At 47.8% G+C, this 14,801-nt stretch overlaps 1 protein-coding gene across 1 annotated transcript in view; it reads left to right on the top strand.

Moving 5' to 3' along the window:
- Positions 1-14,801, top strand: part of CACNA1A (calcium voltage-gated channel subunit alpha1 A) — a 268,920-nt gene that overhangs the window by 68,711 nt on the left and 185,408 nt on the right. Inside the window, exon 3 of the mRNA XM_032465487.1 lies at positions 6,845-7,138. Coding sequence (XP_032321378.1) covers positions 6,845-7,138 — 294 coding nt within the window. The remainder of the gene's footprint in view (positions 1-6,844; positions 7,139-14,801) is intronic.

Below are 14,801 nucleotides of genomic sequence, written 5' to 3' on the forward strand. Positions count from 1 at the left end.
GTCTCCATAGTTTTACCTTTTCCAGAATGTCATACAGTTGGAATCATACAGTATTCTTCACATTGGCTTCTTTCTCTTAGTAATCTGCATTTAAGTCTCATTCATATCTTTTCATGGTGTGGATAACTCATTTCTTTTAGTGCTGAATAATATTCCATTTGTCTGCATGTACCACAGTTTATTTATCCATTCATCTACTGAAGGACATCTTGGTTACATCCAAGTTTTGACAATTATGAATAAAGCTGCTATAAACAACTGTATGCAGGTTTTTGTGTGGACATAGTTTTCAATACCTTTAGGTAAATGCTAAGTAGCACTTTTGCTGGATCTCATGGTAAGAGTAAGTTTAGTTTTATAAGAAACCATTAAACAGTCTTCCAAGTGGCTGGACCATTTTGCATTCCCACCAGCCATGAATGAGAGTTCCTGTTGCTCCACATCCTCACCAGCACTTAGTGTCATCGGTGTTTTGGATTTTGGCCTTTCAAATAGGTGCATAGTGGTATCTTGTTTTAGTTTGCATTTCCCTGATGACATATCCTGTGGAGAATCTTTTCATATGCTTATTTTCCACCTGCATATCTTCTTTGGCAAGGTGTCTGCTGAGGTCTTTGGGCCACTTTAAAATCAGGTTTGTGTTCTTATTGCTGGGTTTTAAGAGTTCTTTGTATATTTTGGATAACAGTCCTTTATCAGGCAATGTCTTTTGCAAATATTTTCTTTGGATCTCTGGCTTGTCTTTTTATTCTCTTGGCAGTATCTTTGGCAGAGCAGAGAATTTTAATTTTAATGAAGTCCAGCTTATTAATTCTTTCATGGATTGTGCCTTTGGTGTTGTATCTAAAAAGTCATTGTCAAACCCAAGGTCATCTAGATTTTATCCTATGGTATCTTTTAGGAGTTTTCTTGTTTTGTGTTATATTTAGGTCTGTGATCCATTTTGAGTTAATTTTTGTGAAGTGTGTAAGATCTGTGTCTAAATTCATTTTTTACACATGTAGCTTTCCAGTTGTTCCAGTACTATTTGTTGAAAGGATGCTTTTCTCCATTGTGTATCTTTTGTTCTTTTGTCAAAGATGACTTGACTATATTTATGTGGCTGTATTTCTGAGTCCTTCTATTCTGTCCCATTGATCTATTTGGTTATTCTTTCACCAGTACCACACTGTCTTGGTTGGCTACTACAGCTTTATAGTAAGTCTTAAAGTCCAGTAGTGTCAGTCCCCCAACTTTGTTCTTCTCCTTCAATATTGTTAGTGATTTGAGTTAGACCTCAAATCTTTTGCCTCTCCATATAAACTTTAGAATCAATTTGTCAATATCCACAAAATAATTTGCTGAAATTTTGATTGGGATTGCATTGAATCTGTAGATCAAGTTGGGAAGAACTGGCATCTTGGCAATATTGAGTCTTCCTTTCCATGAACATGGACTATCTCTCCAGAGTATAATTTTAAAAAACCAATTGACCATTATTTCTTGATTGCTTATTATATACTAGTCATTGAGTGTGCTTACCTGCTTGATCTTAATTAATCCTCACAGCAATCTATGGGATAAGGAGTCATGTCTCCATTTTACACAAAGAAGCTGAGGCTCAGAGAGGCCGAGCACTTTTCTAAGAGTACACAGCTAGGAAGTGTTAGAGCTAGGATTTGAACCCAGGTCTGCATCCAGAATTAGACGCTGTCTCATTTGTTTTTGGAAATTTGCAGGGCACATACTGCTATGCAATGTTATGCCTGGAGTGACAGCCACATTCCATCTCTTTTGAGTGCCTACACCATGACCTGCAAATATCTGCATTATCAGATTTGGTTTTTGTTGTTTTTGTCCTCTAACTCCCAAAGACCTTGGTCCTCATTCCCAAACCAGACCAGAAGGCAGAGACTAAGTTTCTTTTGGCTGATCCATTCTTGCAACTCAACATGATTGGGTGAGCTGGTAATTGTTTCTGCAGCCAAATGAATGTGACTTTCAGTTATTTATTTGGGGCATTTATTTAGAGATGCTAGCCCTGTTCAATTCAACATTCTCAGAGCCAGTTTGGTAGTGCTGCTGCTAATTGATAAATTAAACTTCCAGCGGGCAGATGTGTTAAAGATTAGAACCAATGGCTGAGGCTGATTTTTGGAGGCCTGCTATTAAGCTGCCTCTGTCTGCAATGCTAATGAGATTCTAAATCTTTCTACCTGGTCAACATTAGTAATTTGGATTCATGGTGGAAGGGGCAAGAAACTACCTATTGCAGTCATTTAAGGAGCCTATGAAGATTTCTTGCCCATCCTTTTCCATTTGCTGGGTGGTATGTAAGATTCCAACATTAGAGATTCATTCTTTGGGCTACGTAAATTTTTTGTTCTATCCATTAGGATAATGCACTTGGATCCCTGTCATACTTTAAGGGGCATGAGTTGGATTCTTTCCAGAAAGGGGGAGTAGAGCAATTGAGAGGATTGGAAGACTGCAAGATTCTGGAGAAAGAGGGGGAAATTCCAACATGTCAAACTTCAGAGATAAGCAAGCTTTGGGAATGCCATTTGATGAGGAAAGTGTGGACTCTTCTGCCTACTTGATGGGGGAGGGGGACATTTGGAAATGTGTGGGGTATTTTTGCCTTTCACAAGACTAGGGGTGCTACTGACCCCCAGTGGGCATATGCCAGCGGTGCTAAACAGCCCACTATGCATAGGACGGACTCGAACAGCAATAACTGTCCCAACAAAAATGCCAACAATGTTACCATTGATAACTCTGGAGAATGTCAAGGTAGGAGTAATAAATGTGTCCCTTCCAGAGCAGTGATTAGCAAACCTGGATGAACCCCCACAGACTTGCTGAATGAAAATCGAGGGAGAAGGAGGGCCCAGGAATCAGAATTTTTACAACACTTTGCAGGCGGTTCTGACTTGCAGCCAGTTTGTTTACTGTCTAGACTGGGATTGGGACATCCTGGAGGACCATTCTTTGTCTTCTGGTAAAAAGGAGGCCAGCGTTTGTTGTAGAAACTTCATGGTTAACATACACAAGGAGGATTATCACAGGTCCCTATGACAAGTGGGGCCATCTGGGATCTACAGTCAGAAGCATGACAAACATTCTCTACTGAAGTATAGAACACACAGAAAACCACACAGCTCATAGGTGCACAGCTCAATGAAAACTCACAAAATGCATGAAATTTACAAAGTGAACACGCCTGTATAATTACCACCCAGATCAAGACGCTTCCAGGAGGCACCCGCCTTGTGCCAGTTACTCTTCTACCCTCAAGGATGACTGGTACTTTGACTTCTAACAGCATAGATTCATTTTGCCCATCCTGAACTCTACACAGCAGAAATTATACACCATGTTCTATTGTACGTCCGGCTTCTTTGCTACAAAATCACATGGGTGAGATTCATCCGTGCGCTTGTGTGTAGCGTCCACTCTCACTGATTGCATCTCCACGTGCAAATGTGGCACAGTGTATTTATCTATTCTGCTATTGATAGAAATTTGAGAAGTTTCCAATTTTTTACTAGTATGAATATGACACTATTCCCATTCTGGGGCGTGTCTTTTAGTGGATATATGTCTTTATTCTTCCTGCATATATACCCAGGAGTGTCAGTGCTGGGTCACAGGGTATTCAAATGTTCAGCATTGGAAGAAATGGCCAAACAATTTTCTGGAGTGTTGGTACCAAATTCCCTCCACCCAACAGAGTCAAAAGTAGTTTCAGATCCATGTCAGTGACCTGGACACGGTTTAAAATGTCTTTCAGCCTCAGTGCTATCATTTGTAAAATGGGGCTTCTGTGAAGACTTGTAGAAGCTTTACCTTAGTAAGAATTTAATCAGTGAGAAGTTACTGTTTTCTGAAAAGCTCTGGGTCTTTAGAAACCTCTGCCAGTAACGCTTATGCTTTGAAATGCAACTGCCCTCTTGGAAAGTCCATCATAACAAGTTACGTAAATTCACTTTGCACAGTGCAGCCTTCTACAACTGGCTGTTTGCATCCAGGCACACGGGATTACTTCTTGATTCATATTAACTGTCATTTGTCTTTGAGATATGAAACATCAAGTACAAAAATCATTCGTATTTATTGAGAATCCAACACATTCCGTTTCCTTGCAACTCTGATTGCTCTTGGATTAATTGTTTCGTCCGTACCTTGACAAGTTAGAAAATCTCGAAAGTGCTATAGGCAACCCGTAAAAGTCTGACCCACAGGCACAGAATGGGGAACGTAGGTAAAGACACACCATCTTTTCTAGTATGTTTCAAATGAACTCAAATACTGATGGGGAAGGGCATTAACTAGGATTCAACTAGCTAAGTCTTGAAAAAATATTTGCCTTCTTCAGCCTCCTCCCCTTCCTCTCTCTCACCCCTACTTTCCAGTCTGTATATTGCTTTGTGAAAATTCACTGGTTTCTTGGTACATCAGCTTTGGAAGACAGTTTAGTGATATCTTACAAACCTGAAGATATGCTACCCTGTGACCCAAAAAGTTCATGCTTAGAGCTATTCCTACAGCAATGCACACTTATAGACACCAAGATGATTAGAGGCAGAAATGTTTAAGAGCCTCAGGTAGAAACAACTTAGATGTCCATCAACAAGATAATGGATAAGCAAACTGTGGCATACTCTTCCAGTGAAATACTCCACTCAGTGAAACTGAGTCAGTCACAGCTGCATATGACAACAGAAGATGAAAGACACAATGTTGAACCAAAGAAACCAGATCTCGTAGAATACATACTGATGATTATATTCATATAAAATCCAAAAAGATGTATTGTTTAGAAACGCACAATAAAGTAGTAAAAGTGTAAAGAATAGCAAGGTTATTAATACCATAAGGTCAGGATGTGATTATTGCTGGGGGAAATGGGAGTAAGTGTGTTTCTGGGAGGGGCCAGCAGTATTCCATTTCCAGCTCTGGACTTGAGTGTTAGTTTCGTAGGTGCTAGTTTCACAGGAAATTTTTAAACTGTACATTTATGCTCTGGGCATTTTTCTGTGTGTTTTCAATTTCACAAGATAAAAAGGGAAATGGGAAATAAACTGTAGTGGCTCTGGGAGAGAAGTGAACATCATGCAACATATATATAGCTCCATCCAGCCAACTAGGACCTGGTTAGTTACCTGCTCCTGGAAGTTAAGGTTTGCCACCTCTGGGTTCTTTCCGAAGATGTGCTCAATTTTTCATTCCAGCTTGCAGGACCTCTGTGATTTGAAACTTTTACAGAAGTACCACCAAACCAGTCTCCCAGTTATTAAAATTTGTCTTTTGCTAAACAGACCAAATCTGTGTAGAGGACTAATTGCACCTCTAGACGCGAATCTCCTTTTTCTTATCTTTAAGTTTCTTCCTTTCTTCCTCCCTTCTTCTTGCAAGATGCTGGGAGCGTCCGGCTGTCTGCAACCGAAATGGAACCCGTTGGAAAACAAGGTTTCCTCCCCAGGGAGGAGGAATCTGTCGTCCCAACTCCCCCCCCCCCCCCCCCCCGCCTCCCGACCATCCGGCTCTCCCCTCTCTCCCCCACAAAACTCCGCTGAGCCAGGTCTCCTCGCGCCTCCGCGATTGGTTGCGGGCCATCATGTGTCGACACTTTGGGTGGGTCTTTCTCCCGTTAAACTCATCAATCGCTCCTCTTTGGAGCTCCGCTGGCCAGTGGTTCAGACCTTTGCGCCCGTTTGCCCCATCCATCCTCTTTCCCCTCAACCCTCCACACCAGTCTTATTTTAGCAAAACCTAGAGAAGAAGGAGGAGGAGGCATCTGGGGCGCGGGGAGGGGGGCGGGCAGGGGACGCTAGGCATTGCAGCATCCGGGAGCAGCTATTGAGTGGCTAAGCGAACGGCGCATACCTCTCTCTCTTCCTCTCCCCCCCCCCCCGTTGGGAATTTTCAGGATTTCATTGCTGCAATTTAACCCCAAGATGATGCACGGTTGAGCGAAACCCTGCGCGCACACACGCACTCATACTCCTTCGTGAGCAGAAGAGGCAGCCGCTGGTGATTCAGGGAGGAAAAAAAAAATCACCGGGACCCTGCGGCTTCAAGACTCCTTAAGAGCCCCTCGGAGCGTTTCCCTCCCCCCTCCCCTCTTTCCTTTCCCGTTAATACTCTTAATTTTAATTTAATTTAATTTTTTGACTACAGATCTTTCAGCATTTTTAAGGTCTAGGAAGTCAAGCAAAACAGAAAGGGGGATTTTTTATTCTGGGGGCTGCCTTTTCCCCCAGCAAAGACCTGGTTTTTATTTTTATTTTTTTAATAAAAAAATTTTTTAATGGGCCGAGCGCACTCCTTTTGCAAGATGCCAGCCTGACCCGGACCTCGGAGGAATTTGAAGCTTCCACTGCGTCCCGGGGGGGCGTCCTTTGCAAACCGTTCGAGTCTTAAAGGGGGTGTGCGTTTTTTTTTTTAACTGCCTTTTTTTCCCCCCGGAGTGGGTGGACTGGGGATTGCCTGGATTCCTTCCTCGGTTATTTTTTGCCTCGCTTCCCTCTCCCCTCCCCCCGGCCCCGGCCCCCGCGCCCCGCCCCCGCACCCTCCTCCAGCCCCTCCTTCTCCGGGGTCAGCCAGGAAGATGTCCCGAGCTGCTATCCCCGGCTGGGGCCGGGCAGCCGCCTTGTGAGCCCCTGACCCGAGGCGCTGAGCCGCCGCCGCCCGATGGGCTGGGCCGTGGAGCGTCTCCGCAGTCGCAGCTCCAGCCGCCGTCTTCACAGCCCCGGCAGCATCAGCATCGGCATCGGCGGCGGCGGCGGCGGCGGTGGCGGTGGCGGCGGCGTCTTCCGCATCGTTCGCCGCAGCGTAACCCGGAGCCCTTTGCTCTTTGCAGAATGGCCCGCTTCGGAGACGAGATGCCGGCCCGCTACGGGGGAGGAGGCTCCGGGGCAGCCGCCGGGGTGGTCGTGGGCGCCGGAGGCGGGCGAGGAGCCGGGGGCAGCCGGCAGGGCGGGCAGCCCGGGGCGCAAAGGATGTACAAGCAGTCAATGGCGCAGAGAGCGCGGACCATGGCCCTCTACAACCCCATCCCCGTCCGACAGAACTGCCTCACGGTCAACCGGTCTCTATTCCTCTTCAGCGAGGACAACGTGGTGAGAAAATACGCCAAAAAGATCACCGAATGGCCATATCCTTTGCCCGAACCCTGGCAGCTGCGCCTCCCCCTCCTCCCTCCGCTTTCCCCTCTTCCAGGCTGGGAGAGAGACCCGGGGGTTGATGGGAGGTGGGGGGGTCTTCCAGGGGCTGGGAGAGGGGGCACCGGGGAGGAGTGTGGAGATTCTCTCCACCCCGAGCTGGGTTGAGCTACTGTGGAGACTTGGGGCAGGGGATTGAGGGGGGAGTGGATTTCTCTTAAGGACCCATTTCAGAGTGAGGGCCTGGCCCTGGGGTCGTGCAGGGCCCTTGGTGAGGGCTTGAGAGCCAGTTCCGGATGGGTCAGAGTTCTCCCGAATGAGCGTGGACCGGGCCTGGGCCTGGGCGCTCTGGCCGGGACAAGGGAAGCACGGGGGGCCGTGGCTGGGTCTCCTAAGCCGCCCCTCACCAGAATCCACGGTTGCCTCCAAGAGCTAGAGCCCAGTCCCAGCTCTCAGGCCTCTCCACCCTTGCTTCCCCGATATGGTGGCCAGCACTCTCAGGGCGGGCGCCTAGGGGTTCCCAGGGCCAGGAGCCAGTGGAAGAGCATGTGGCCTTCACACTGGGGGGCCAGCATGGGCCAGAATTAATAGCCTGGTGTGGGCCGCTGGCTGAGAAGGACTGGGGGGCACTTACTCTCCCCCAAGTCTGCAGATTTCATTTCCTTCCACCACTGATTGGGGACCTCATCATCTCTGGGGCTGTAGAAAGCACCTGCTTTGCCCCATCTGGGGCCCTGTCCTGGAAGACCTGATGGGCTACTTTTATAGGAAAGACAGGGCAAGAGAAGATGAGGTGCTGGGTCCTGCCTAGGGTGCCGTGTCTGGCCTTGGGTTGGAATCTGCTTCTTCCACCCTAGAGACCCGGGAGGGGACACCAGGAGACTCAACATCCAGGTGGACATCTCAGGCAGGTAAACGCCTTTCTATTTTCTTTTAAAATTCAAGATCCAGAGGAAGAAGGTGAAGACCACATTTTCCTCTGCTGAGATGCTCTCAAAATGCAGATCCCCTTGTGTTTCTTTAAATTCGTGCCTGCTTGAAATAAACCTTGAGGAGGGCTTAACATCTGTTGAGATGTAGGCAGGCAAGGATGGGTAATTAGTCGGGCTTTCTAGCAGTTATCTAAGCATGACCCAGATTCCAAGTGGGGGGACGCACCCTGCTCCCCAAGCTGACTGGCCACCGTGCCTGCCCAAATGTGCCGCTCAACTCGGTTCCAACTGGCTGCCCTCAGTGTGAAAACGAACAGGGCTGGATGAGCCCCTGGGGTTCACTGATGAGCCCCCATCCTTTTTGTGTATGGTTTCGACTGTTATGTACTCAACAGGGCTGAACCCTGGGTGGTCCTGGGGTTGCTTATTTGAGAAACACGTTGGCTGGTGGATTCACTTTTAGGCGAGGGCTCAGAACTGAGCAGGATTTTGGCTTCTGGGTGCTGAAATTGGAACACAGGGCTCTGAGGTTTTGGAGTGTGTGTGTGAACAGTACCTGGAGGGTGGTGAAAATGAAGAGGGTCAGCGGCTGTCTTTTTGGAGGGGCCTACACCTAACCATGGGGTCATTTTGCATCGTGCCCAAGGCAGGAGCCGGGGCTTTGCCTCCTGAGTTTCAACCTTGTGAAAGTCGGTTGAAATGCTCAAGGGGTCTTGTAATCACTCTGCCTGTCTCCCCACAGTCCTGGTTGGGGGAGAGGGGGACACGGAGAATGGCCAAGCGTCAACGTGTGCATGATCATATAACTCAAGGGTGTCCAGGAAGGATTCACTGGGCTGACAAGTTTCCGTGTTGAAAATGGCTTTAGATCGCCTGCTGGAGCCTGGATTTGGAGTCTTCTAAGAGGAAGGGAAGAAGGTGGGAGTCCTAATGTTGTGTCCTCAGCTCACCTAGGTCCAGCCTGAATCCTGCAGATCAGAGGGCTGTTGGGGAAGGAGGGGACTGCAGCAGCCCCTTGGAAAGAGGACTTTTGGGAGAAGGATGCAGGGGAACTCGGAGCATTCTTCGGCACTTGAGAGATTTTTCTTTGGCTTTCTTGCTCTTGGTAGCTCTGTGATGAGTTTGTGCATCTTGCTCTTTGCAGAAACAGTTTTTGTTCTCTCTTTGGCCTGAGGCAGCAAACACATTATACAGCTCCATTCTCAGAGGGAAAGCTGTCCATCCCCCAATCTGTCACCAAGCAGAGTCACCCAGGACTGAGCTTTCTCTGGGGGTTGGGGGGAGATGAGAGGGGCGGGGACAAGGAGATGGTGGGGGCTGGATAAAGGCTTTTGGGCCAGTGCGAAGAGATGATGGACTGTGTATCGACACCAAGGAGTCAGGATGCCAGGGCAGAACATGGACTTCAGTATCCAAATCCTTCTGCCATTTAAAAAAAATGTGTTTAAGTACTTATTCAGAACTTTTCTCCCCCTAAACTTTTAAAATAAAGTCTGATAAATATATACACAGGGAAGTATGAAAGTTGAGTCCAGCTTAGTAAGTGGACACGACCATGCAACTGTCACCCTGATCAAGGAAGAGAATGTGACCAGCTCCCTAGAAACTCCCGCCCCGGTCCCCTGCCAGTCACTCCCCCTGACAAGGGTTACTGCTACCCTGACTTCCCACCCCGCAGTTTCATTTTTCCTCCCTCTGAGTCTCCTGTAAATGGAGTCACAGGCTGTGTTCCTTTCTGCTTCTTCTTGTGCTCAGCAATATGCCTGAGAGATTCATCCATGTCCTGGCCGGTGGTCTTTGCTTGTCCCTTCTCATTGCTGTGTGGCATTTTATTGTGTGACTCTGCCACAACGTACTTATCCGTTCAACAGGAGGGCCATGGGAGTAATTTCCAGATTGTGCTGTTAGGAACGTACTTGTATATGTCTTTGGTTGAACTTTGTGGGGAGGCATTCCTCCAGAGTTTACACCCAGGAGTGGAATTGTCAGCGCCATTCTTTGATGTGTGTGTAGCAGGCCATGTATTTGGAAACAGCATATACTAAGGGCTGCAGGTGAGTGGGGAAAGCGGGTTGCTCCACTGTCATATGGAGGAGGAGTGAGGGGATGTTCCATGAACTTGGCTGTGTGCTCCCAGAACTGAAGAGCATTACTTCCAAATACAAATTCCAGCCTAGTATGCTGGTGGAGGGGGCAACCTTGCGTTCCTCATGCTCCGGGCACCTGGCCACTGTGATTCCTTCCCCTCTGCACCTGACTCCCCTCGGCAGCTCAGGCTTGAAGCCAGCAGCAAGAAATTAAGGATTCTCATTAGTTTTATGTTGCTCTTCCTAAATAAGAAAACCCAAGTGGAAATCTTTGATGTTTAGATTTACGTGGCTGCTTTTGGACTCTTGGAGCACTCCAGGCAGCAAGCTGTCTGGACCACACACCTTGGTTCTGTGTGCTTGTTGATTGGAAGTCTGATTTAAATATGGCTGTGACGGGCTCTGATGATGGCTTCTAAAGAGCTCAAACCTGTCAGCTCACTAAGGCGCATCTGTCAACCTTCCGAGAGCCCCCACTTAAAGCCGCTCGCTCCTTCTGACGTGCTTACCAGGCGCCAATGTGCACGTCATCTTCCCCCAGTCCTGCTGATGCCAGCAGATCTTCCACGGAGCCTGGTGTAGGAATTTGGGCCATTGCTAGAGCCACCGACTCAGGTCTGTGTGTCATCATGTTCCTTCTCCTGACGCACATGCAGGAGTCCAGGTTTTCATCCCTGTTTTTGGGAATCTCGACAGGAAGCCCAGAGTCCCATGACATCACGTAACCTATGGATGCTGGCTGATTGGCGCTCACCCAGTTACAGTGGCTGTCGTTAAATCAGAAACTCTTTAAAGAAGAGCATGCTGCATGGGAATCGGAGGGAGCCTTGGGAGAAGTTGGAGCATCTTAACAGACTTTTGGCCCGTCCTGAAAAGTAGATTGTGCTAGAAGGTACTACCCCAGAGGACAGGATGGAATGACTGTATGATCCTCCTACCAGATCAGCGTGGCAGGTGTTTCCAGAAGGGCAGAATTCCGGGAAGTGAGGGTTAGTGTGGCTTTTTCCCTTGGGATTTTTTTTTTTCCTATAAAGATGCTGTTCCTCCTCCACACTCCCCAAATCTCAAAAACCTCTGAAAACCGAAAGATCGGCTCACTGAGGGTTTAAAAATCTACCTTGAACTGATCCAAATTTACAATCTTAATTTACCATCTTAATTTATCCCAGTCGATTTCCATTTTGGTGCATGTTGCTGAAGAAGTGTTAGATATGCTTGGTGATGGGGGGCTGCTCCAGTCCCTCCGCTGGGAGTGTTGTGTATACATTGCAGTGCTTTCCAGACTTTCGTGAGTGTGAGGCTCTCCTTGCTGAAATGCTGATTCTGGTCCAGCAGGCTTGGGGCTGGGGCTGGGGCTGGGGCTGGAGTTTTGCTTTTCCAACAAGCCTGTAGGGATGCCCCGTGCTGCTAGTCCATGAGTTACACTTGGAGCGTCCAGGTCACATCATAGATGCACCCTGTTACCTTTTTTCTGTTTCTTTTTCTCAAAACTTGGGTTTATTGAGGTACAAATTACCTACCGCAAAATTCACCCTTTTAAGCGTACAGTTCTCAGAGTTCTGACAGATGCGTGTGGTCACGTAGCCAGCACCAAAATCAAAATATGGAACAGTTCCACCCCTGCCCAATCTCCCCTAATGCCCCTTGGAGTCAGCACCCCACTACCCAAGCCTCTTGCAAGTTCTGATCTGTTCTGCATCCTCATAGTTTGGCCTTTTCTAGGTCGTATAAATAGAACAAGACAGTAGGTAGCCTTTGGATTCTGGCTTCTTTCCTGCAGCCTTTGAGATCCGTTCGTGTTGTTGTGTGTCTCAGTAGCTCATTCTTTTGAGTGCAGAGTAGTATTCCATGGGATGGTCCAGAATCTGCTCATCTGTTCCCCAGGTGAAGGACATTTGGGGTGTTTCCAGGTTAGGCGATTATGAATGGAGCTGCTATAAACATCTTTGGAGGAGTTTTAGTGGGAACAGACATTTTATTTCTCCTGGGTAAATAAATACTCAGGCGTAGAATGGCTGAATTACATGGTAAGCGTGTGTTTAACTTTGTAAGAGACCGCCAAACTGTTTTCCAAAGTGGTTGTGCCAGTTTATGCTCCCATCCTTGTCATCCCTTTAAAAGTACCGAGTTCAAAGCTCTGAAGCATGTCTGGCCTCGAGGATTTTAGCATAAAGGATGGTGGATGGGTGGCGAGCAGTGAAAATGGTAGTGTTAAGTGCCGGTCAGAGAAACGAGAAAGGGAGAGGATGTCGTTTGTAGCTATGCGCCTGCACTGGTTTGAATTCTAGCAAGGGAGGGGGGTCTCCAGTGTGGGAGGAGGGGGTCTCTGGTGTGAGATGCATTGCTTCTGCCACTCAGCAGTAAAAAGTCAAGCTCTGAGGCCATGAGACCCATGCCTGTAACCCTGTGTACCATGGCAACCCCACCACACCTGCACAAAGTTCCCACTCCATCAATGTTTGTCCAATGAGTGAAAAAAGCCTCACTTCACCCATTTGCCATATCATGTCGATCTGATTCACCTAGGTACTGGTGGTTGAGGTTTTCAGTGGGTTTTAGGTGTGTGTGGGGGGCGGGGGACAGGCAGGGTGTGTGTGCATGAGGTTGCAGATCAAAGAAGATCTCTGAAATTTTAATGCTTGAGAAACTGGGGAGTGGTGGCCCCTTGAGAGTGAAGTCATCCTTCAGGGGCTCAGAGGGAGGATGTCTGTTGGGTATTTAGGGCTTATAGACAACCGCTCCCCTGTTGCTCCCCCAAGCACAGACGTGCACCCCTTCAACAGTGGAAGGCACCACCAGAAAGATGGGTTCAATCCGTAGATGGTCAGGGCCCCAGAGCACCACAGTTAATACATTTCTGGGAATGCTCACTCAGCATCTCGGAGGAATCCAAGGGGTGCCTTGAATACAACAGAGAGTTAAGGGAAGGCACTCCAAACCTGCGGTCAGCCAGGCCTGGGTTCAGATGGCTCACTAGCCAGACCGCCTTGGGCATCAGAGCCTCAGTTTCCTCACGTACTGAATGAGGATATTACTTCTGATAGCGTGTTCCTCGGAGGACTCTTAAGGCAGTCACGTGGGGTCATGCACCGTAAGTGCTCAGCATGGTGTCCGGCATGGAGAATGTTCCAAAATCCAGGAATCATAATGTGAGAGAGTACTTTTTTCTCTTTCTGTTCTTTTTGGGCAGCTTTGGCAAGAAACGAGGCTCTCTGGGTAGGAGTGGAAACAAAGGGGCTCCCTCTGTGACTGGCCAATTTGGATTTATGAGTCTGAGTGTGGCACTCTTGAAAGCAACCCATTTGCTTTCTGCATTCTCTCTGGAAGCTTTCAGGGGGAAGAGTTTATGTCCACTTGACCCAGTTTTCTGTTCCCTTCGGTCTAAGAGAAAATTGTCTTCCTCTCCCTTGATCCCTCCCCCTGTGGGTGACAAGGTGAGGGGGTTTGAAAGGATATAATTAGCTTCCCTGCTCCCCCCTCCCCCATCTCCTTCATCTGAGCCAAAGGGTCCAGCCCAGGATGGAGACCGCAGGCCTAGGACAGTTGCTGTAACTGCCCTGGAACCCCGCCCAGCTTTTGGGTGAGAATGCGTCCTCTGCTTCCTCCAATTTCTGTCTTTCTTGTTTATACCCTCTCTCTCACTTCCTGAGAGAGTAGAGAAGGCAAGGAATATTCCAGGAGTGGAAACCAGGTGGGTGGGGCTCAGTCTTTATCTGGGTAGGGTGACAGATGTCCCAGTTTGCCTGGGCCTGTCCTGGTTTTAACATCTTGGGAAACCCAATAGTTCTGGGCAAACAAGGACGTTGGTCACCCTACTGGTGAGTTCTTTTTTTTCTTCTTTTAATGGAGGTACTGGGGATTGAACCCAGGACCTCGTGCATGCTAAGCATGTGCTCTACCTCTGAGCTATACCCTCCCCACTACTGGTGAGTTCTTAACACCCCAGAGAGGATGGGAGCAAGAGATGATGCCAGTGCCCAGGAAAGGAGAAGATAGGGAGCTTTTTCCCTCCGAAAAGCTGAGACTTTCTATTGGAATGAATTGTGCTTTTGGAAGCCGCTTATTTAAGGCAGCTAATGCAAGAGAGATATCCCGGCTCTGAAGCGCGAAATTCCAGAGTTAAATACGGATCAAGTTTTGTCGTCTCTCTTGGGTCAGATACAGCTTTATCTTCTTTTCAGCCTGGGAACATTCCTGGGTCTTCCTTTAAGGTGTTCGTTGCTCAGGTTGGACCTGGAACTTGGAGTTAGCAGCCCCTCCTCTCAATAACACTATTTAAGGGGCCCGCCCCCCTCCCTGGAGCAATGAGGGAAACTCAGTTTCGTCGCCCACCTGCCAGCAAATAATATTCACGCTGTGGAGTTCTGTTCTCATTTTAGGTCTGTGTGTAAAATGTTACATAACTTTAAACTAATTTTTAAAGTATTTTTATACAAGCTACGTACTTTAATACAGTCCCCAACCCTGCCTTTTCTTCCTGCCCCTTCCCCACTTCACTCCCCCCAAAGGCAGCCACTCTTTCAGATTGTGCCATGTCCTTTCTTTCTTTCTTTCTTTCCTTCTTTCCTTCCTTCTTTCCTTCCTTCCTTTCTTTTCTTTCTTTCTTCCTTTCTTTCTTTCTTTCTTTCTCTTCTTTC

The sequence above is a fragment of the Camelus ferus genome, chromosome 22 (assembly GCF_009834535.1).
Source record: "Camelus ferus isolate YT-003-E chromosome 22, BCGSAC_Cfer_1.0, whole genome shotgun sequence".
Classification (NCBI taxonomy): domain Eukaryota; kingdom Metazoa; phylum Chordata; class Mammalia; order Artiodactyla; family Camelidae; genus Camelus; species Camelus ferus.